Source organism: Eurypyga helias, unplaced genomic scaffold, assembly GCF_000690775.1.
Source record: "Eurypyga helias isolate BGI_N326 unplaced genomic scaffold, ASM69077v1 scaffold49067, whole genome shotgun sequence".
NCBI classification, from domain to species: Eukaryota; Metazoa; Chordata; class Aves; order Eurypygiformes; family Eurypygidae; genus Eurypyga; species Eurypyga helias.
Genome location: NW_010261981.1, coordinates 1 through 7,188, shown reverse-complemented (window position 1 = coordinate 7,188; position 7,188 = coordinate 1). Strand labels below are relative to the sequence as shown.

Genomic DNA, 7,188 nt, shown 5'->3' with positions numbered 1-7,188 from the left:
GGGATTTTATAATTCTGCTTCTCCCTCCCATGCAATAACTGACCTGTCATCACGTGGCTGCCTGTACTGGCCAACTCACTCGGTGGTGGTGTCTTGCTATACTAAAACCCGTGAAATCCTTTTGAGATCCTTTTTAGATTTCCCTTTGTTTTACTTCCCGGAGGGCAGGTAATGTTATCAGAGCCAGCTCACTGTTTAACCTTTTGAAAGAGGGAGAAAAAAAACAGGGAAGGGAGAGTGCGTCACGTTGGAGGAGGAGGGTAGCAAAGAAAAATGAGCTTTCCTACACAAATTGCATGCAGAGGGACGGGCTGCCAGGGCTCGGGCGCTTCTTGGCGGGGGCTCAGCTCTCTTCCCTGCAGACCATGATGCAGGAAGCAGCTGGAGTCCTGAAGGAGGGCTTCCTCGTCAAACGGGTAAGTGCTCCGGTTCCCCTTCGTGCGGTTCTGAAGCCCAAACGTGGAAGCAGCCCCTGAGCAGGGAGCAGTCACGGCAAGGCGGCGCGTTTGAGGGGCTCCTGCCTGCTCCTGGGAAAGGAGCTCCTCCAGGTTTGTGCAGATCCCTGCCAGGAGCACTGCATGAACCACGGGTGTTCGCTACCCTCCCTCGAGTCTCCCTCTGGCATTTACCCAGAGGAAAGTGAATTAGCTATCGGGATCGCTCAGTTAGCTATCCGAAAGCCCGCAACTTTTCACCCAGACGTACGTGCAAAGAGCACATAAAAAGCCACCTGGCAAATGGCTTCGCAGCGGCCATGGGAGGCTGGAGAGGGGGAAGATGTTTTGACAGTCTCTTAGGATAGTTTGTGCCTTCTTTAGCGGTGCAGCTGAGCAGGGTTTCCTATTTTGTATGAGAGGATGGAGAACACAGTATCCTTTTTGAAGAGGATCAGAGCAATGCAAAGGTAGAAATAAATGTGTTTGGAATAACTTCTTTCTTCCACGCCCCTCAAGATGCACCTATAAGAAAATCTTAGTCAGAATGTGGGGGAAAGAGCTGAAAGACGGTGTCACATATTTCAGCCTTTCCAATGCTTCTTCCTGTAGGACCAAGTCAGTCACAGCTGGGACACGAGAGGGCAGCTTAGCAAGGGGCAGCATAAGCTGCTTTTAGTACCCAGAATCTGTCTCAGCGCACGGTCCTTGATCACACGCCAAGTGTTATTCAAAGGTTTGTTCAAAGCTTTGCCACGCCTCAGGAAATGCTTTCCTACAGTACGTGGCAGTACTTCTGGTGCTACCATGAAGGTAATCCTGGTCAGGAGCAATCCTGGCAGGGCTCCCGGCCAGCCGCTGGCCACCTGAAGCCATGCTTTACATGGAGAACGGCTGCATGGCCCTTCCTCATCCTCCCTCTGCAGCAAGGGCAGAGCAGTCCCAGCTCCTGCTCTCCTCTCTGGGCTACCGTTGTATTTTGTGGCTCCCAAGTGACTACTGAATTCAAGATAGGGATCCAAGGCACTAAGTGTGTGAGAGGAGTGGGTTATTGGCAGCACAACGAGCTGGAACTGCCAGCAGTCTGTACAGCACCACCGAGACACACAGTTTGATGAGAAGGAGACCACTAAGAAGGTGACTAAAGGAGACTGAGGGAGAAGGGAGCAAGGGATCCAGAGGGAAAAAAAATGAAGAAAAAGTCGGATGAGGTAAAGAAAACAGTTTTCTTAAGAAGAGAACAAAAGGAAGAATATGTTCTAAATGCATTATAAATGAGTGGTTTATGTATTGGAATGTATTTAAATATAAAGTAAATGTGTAGAAAACAGGTAAAGGTAAAGAAAAAAGGTAAGGCACCCTACCAGAAAAAAAAAAAAAAGGGAAAAAAAACAGCCATAGCAAAGAACATACTCTCAGGAAAAATGGCCAAGGGGCTTTACAGCAGGTGAAAAAAAAAAAAACCATTGAAGAAGGCAAAGGGAAGGAGAGAACAAAACCGAGTGAAATAAATTGTATTGAGCATAGACTAGAAGACATCCGGTCTGAAGTGCCCTGGATTTTAGAAGCTCATTACCCCACCTTTTCTTGGAAATTGCTGGTTTTCCCCTTTGCTCACAGAGAATGAGTTTGATTCTTGCCACAACTGGACCTGGCATGTTCCTTTCTTCTAGATGTGCCCACCCTCTCCCAGGTGTCAGAGCTTCCTCTAGCCAGCGCTTTGCCTCCGGACTGTACTGCTCCATTGCCTGTCAGAATGCAAGTCGGCTCCCGGCACCGCAGAGCTGGACCCAACACCGTCAGGCAGGACTGAGCCTGCCAGGGCCAACTCTCCTGTACAGCTGGGCTAAAGACAGCCGCAGGCTGTTTACAGAGGGGGAAGAAGAGGATTTGTCTGTATCCTGGTATAACCCGGGAGGCATTCGACAGCAGCCTGCAGTCGGTCTTTTGCCGTTGAAAAGTGTTTTTCCTTTACAGGAGCCAGTAGAACAGGGAATGTTTTAGCCCAGGGGATTGGAGGCAGGTAGGATAGAAATAAATCACTCATTAGCAGTAAGAGGGGGGGTAGGGAAAAGCCAATTCACCCAGCAAAGTGCTCTCAAAACCACTTGGCACCTACAGCCACATCAAAATGACAACAAACAAAACACATCAACCATCACCCAGGGTCACTGGAGAGGAGGAGTCTGTCTCCAAAGTGCCTCACGTGTTTCGGATTTAAGCCCTGTTCCTGCCTGGTGCTGTCAGCGGGCAGGTGTGCACCTATACAACAGCTCTTGGAGATCACTCACCTGAGCCTTTGCAAGAAACAATTCTTGCCAGCAAAGATGTCCTCGCTGGAGAAAGGGCAAAACACGTTTCTATAGCTCTGTGATTTTTAGAGTGATGGAGCTGTGCTATTTTGTTATTAAAAATATGCATCTCAGGGAGAACAGGACTCATGGTGACTTCTTGTGTTTCTTTTTATACGGTTTCCTATCAGTTGATGGTATTTTCACAAAAAAAAAGAAGATGGTCATTTCTCAGTGCTTGTGTTGAAGTTGGCTATGTGGGTTTCTTCCCCTCTAGGGACATATTGTTCGAAACTGGAAAGTGAGATGGTTCGTTCTGCTTCAGGATAAGCTGCTGTATTACAAAATTGAAGGAGGCAAGAAGGAGCCTTCTCCAAAGGGCAGGATCCTTTTGGATGGCTGCACTATTACATGTCCATGCCTGGAATATGAGAACAGACCGGTAGGACTGGAAAAATGTATCCCTTCTTAACGATGTTCCGCTGTCTAACTTCTCCCTAGTCTTTTCTTCTCCTCCTGACTTTGATTACTGCAACCATATCACTGGGGTATGTGTTTCCAAAATTAGGCCCAGCCAAAAGCAAGCCACTGTTAGCAGTGTAACCAGGACAAGCAATGAACTCCCTCATTGTGTCTTTGCTGTTCCCTCTGCCCAAATCTGAGCCACAGCCGTTAACAAAAAAAGACATCGCCCACCACCTCCACATGCACAGTGGGAAGAATAAATGCAAATGCATCAGCCCAGCAGTGTGTGGAGGACACAAACAGCTCAATAAGAATCCGAGGAGGATGGGAAAAAGGGGAAGTTTATCATTTCTGGCAGTTGCCTTAAACCCTGGCTGTGTCCGTGGGGTATTCCCAGGCAGGCAGGTCAGACTCCCTTTTCCTTCACCAATGGGACTTCACTGCTGTGGAAAGTTTCCAGCAAGAGGGCTCTGGAAGGGAAAGTGCCTCCTGCACTTCTCCTCTCACCGGTGGGTAGTGGCAATGCAGGCTTCCTGAGTGGGGCCTGAAGGGAAATGACTGTCAATTCCTGACTATTTCAGTACTTCCCATGGCATAAAGAGACTAGCGAGAGTTTGTAGTTGTTGGGAAACTGGAGATCTGGATGTGAAAGGCTCTGTAGTCAGCAACACATCCTATGTAATCCAGTATCTCGGTGGTCTGCTCTCCTCTAAACACTACAAGCTCCATGCGTGCATACCATGCTTGGAAAGGAAAATCCAAGGATTGGGGCTGTGAGGAAGCAAAAAAAACCACCCCAGAGCTGTGCCCGCCATCCTTCTGCTCGAGAATTGCTCAGGTGGGGTGTCATAGCAGACTTATTTGTGCCACTTGGGCCAGTGCCGAAAGGAGGTGTATGCAAGCGAGGGACAGTAGCTAAACGATGTTATTGCTTTGCACTACTTTCTCCACAGCTACTCATCAAACTAAAGACAAAAACCAACACGGACTATTTCCTTGAATGTTGCTCCAGGGAGGAGCGAGACTCTTGGGCTTTGGACATCACTGGAGCTATTCATGCTGGTCACCCAGTACAGGTACAAGAGCTCCACAGAATGAAGAACTCCTTCAAACTACTAGAGAATATCAGCCTCCAGTAAGTGTATATGGTTTCTCCTTCTGCTATGGCTGTAGCCTGCAAAGCATCTGAGCTGGTGGATGGGGAGGGTCAAGGGAAGATCCTCTCTGCACAGATCCCCTCCCGTGTGGCCAGGAGCCTCTAACGAGCTGCTCTGCCCTAGGCTTGCGCATACTTTTGCCAAGGCATGGGAATGCACATTTTCCTGCTATTGGGAGTATAAAGATTTCCTATACCACACTTGGGACAAAATTTCTGGAGGAGTATCCAGGCTGTTTCTCATCATTATGCTCATAATCATTAGGACATCCCAGCCACTGACAGAAGTAAGAGCCAGTTTCTGCCTGTCTTTTTATTCTACTGACATTGTCCTGTGTTCTCTTTCACAGCCACATAGTGGAGAGAATGTGTGACAGCAGTACTGGAATTAAGCTGACCCGCAACTTGGAGCAAGGCAACAGATACAAGGAGACCTTCACAGGTACACCTGCGGCTGGCAACGCACTTCCTCAAAACGGGACACCCCACGTTGCAGAGACCAGGGAGCTACTGTGCCGCCTTCCGGGTGGGATGAGTTGTGGCCCATGGAAAGTAGTGGTGTGGCCAAGCTCTCCAACACCTTTTCCTCTTGCTCTTTGGCTATATGGAAGCACATGTAGGACCCCACACTTTTGGCCAACCTTGCACTTCTTTGACAGTCATCGTGATGGTGCCGAAATGTTTCAGCAGATGAAGAGCTGTGTGGCAGGAGACCATCTGTCTCGCCTTGGAAGAGCCCATTGTCTCGGTATGAGAACTGCCTTTCTCTCTGCAGGTTCTGCTGTGGTGGACTGGCTCATCTCCAACAGCTTTGCTGTGTCGCGATTCGAGGCTGTCACCTTGGCATCCATGCTGATGGAGGAGAACTTCATCAAGCCTGTGGGAGCCCGCAGCACTGAGGCCACACGCTACAGCGACCTCTCTGAGCAGTTCCTCGACGACTCCACCGCACTATACATGTTTGTAAGTGATGCAGCTGCCTACAGAGGCACCTCCTCTGCCCCTCACTCGATGTGGGGCAGTGGCAAAGGGGACCTGCACCGCATGCAACCAAAGGCAGAGGACGCAGACTGTGAAAGTAAACCCAGAAGAAGCAGCTCCAGGCTTTTAATAGTAGCAACATTTGGGCTTTTGCTGGAGACAAATAGCTACGTGGGTATGGAGGGATCTACAATTTACATAATTAGCCATTAAAAGGGGTGTGTCCCTTGAGTGCAGTGCTGTGTCTGCATTTAACGGCGGCCATGCTGTAGCTATGCTAAAACTCAAGGCCACAGTGCTTGTGTAGGCTTTACAGCTGTAATTTGTTGCTTGTAAATCTTGGACCTACGAAGCTGAGCAGCAGGGCTACAGAGTAGAATTTACTCAGGCCATATGAGCTAAAAGTAGGTCAAGGAAAATAATGCAGAACTTAAAAATGTGTTTAGATTAAAAAGAAAAGTTTTCCCTATTTGCAGGCTGAGAGCAGTAAGAAAAATATCAGTTCCAAGGAAGAGCTACAATTTAACATCTCTGAATTAAGCGGCACAATTGCGAAACAAGGATTCTTAGTGAAACAGGTAAATACAGTGTTTGACCCTTCACTGAGAAACAAGAAAAATGACAGCCCTTACGGCTTCCTAGAGAATAAATGTGATTTATAGGAGCATGGCTGGGGAGTTGTAGTCAGCAGAGCTAACTTGCCTGTGACTACTACTACCAGGGATCATGGGGTGAGGAGTAGCTGCTTACAAAGAAGTGAACTATGGAACTTGCTGCTCAGGCAGGATTGGTTGGATGCTGTGTACGTACTGAGTGTATACGGAAAGGCATAAAGTAGTATCAAAAGCAAAAGTCCCACACAAACTCCAAATCCGACCAGAGATGTTACATTCACTTCCAAGCAGATCCCACTGGTCCCCTGGTTTAACCTGTCCCATCGGGATGGTGGGAGCAGCTGTGACGGACGTCCTGCTGGCCCCTGGCAAATTTCGGAGCTGAGCAGGTTGGCTTTTGCATGGAGTGGACATTTACCTGTGGACGGTCACTCCTGTATGCGTGGCTGCCCTGATGCTGCTGAGACCTGTTTTCTTGGGGCACCTGTTGGCAAAAATTGTTTACAGGAACCCACCTTTAGTCTGGAAGATTTAGTTTCCGAGCCCTGCTACGAACAAGATGAGGATCGATTGCGCTGTTTCAAAGCGTAACGCAGCCACTCGCAGAGGGAAGCATACCTGCACGGCATGGCCACATTTCCACTCTGAAGCTTTGTACCCTGAGCTGTGATTTTTCTGTTTGCATTGGTCCCAACACAAACATGTGCTCCCCAACCCTCCCCCCTCTGGCTGGCAGGTTGCAGCCAGGGCTGGGGGGGCGCTGGAAGCCAGGAGCTGCCGGGAGATCTGACATAATCCCCTCAGAGCACACACAGCATGTGTTTTTAATCCAAGACCCATATTTAATCTGAAAGTGAGAGTGGGAATCAGGGATATAATTACTTGCCCCTGTCACTCTGCTTTCTTGGTTCTTGGGAAAGGAGGGAGGAAAGAATTGTCAATGTATGAAGGAGGATGTTAAGCAGAAAATCCTGGGAGTGACTAAGATGTCAGAAAAGTGTTTTCTCTGTTGGCTCCAAAACCTCTTTTTTCAGTACCTATTTAGGTCTCCCATAGAGCCTGCAGGACATTGGCCATTTCAGGAGGTATTTACTGGTGGTAAATAATTCTTCTGTTTTGCAGGGGCACAAGAGGAAAAACTGGAAGGTGAGGAAGTTTGTTTTGAGAGCTGATCCTGCGTATTTGCACTACTATGACCCCACTAAGGTATGTGAGTGGGGATTTACTACCCCCAGAAGTCCTCTTAC

At 48.5% G+C, this 7,188-nt stretch overlaps 1 protein-coding gene across 1 annotated transcript; it reads left to right on the top strand.

The window, feature by feature from the left end:
* Positions 1–300: 300 nt before the first annotated feature.
* PLEK2 (pleckstrin 2) lies at positions 301–7,178 on the top strand (the record flags this gene model as incomplete). Its single annotated transcript, XM_010155539.1, has 7 exons — positions 301–416; positions 3,003–3,167; positions 4,144–4,325; positions 4,697–4,788; positions 5,122–5,309; positions 5,804–5,905; positions 7,064–7,178. Coding segments are annotated over exons 1-7 (895 nt in total), but the record flags the coding sequence as incomplete, so codon positions are not given.
* Between the last annotated feature and the right edge of the window lie 10 nt (positions 7,179–7,188).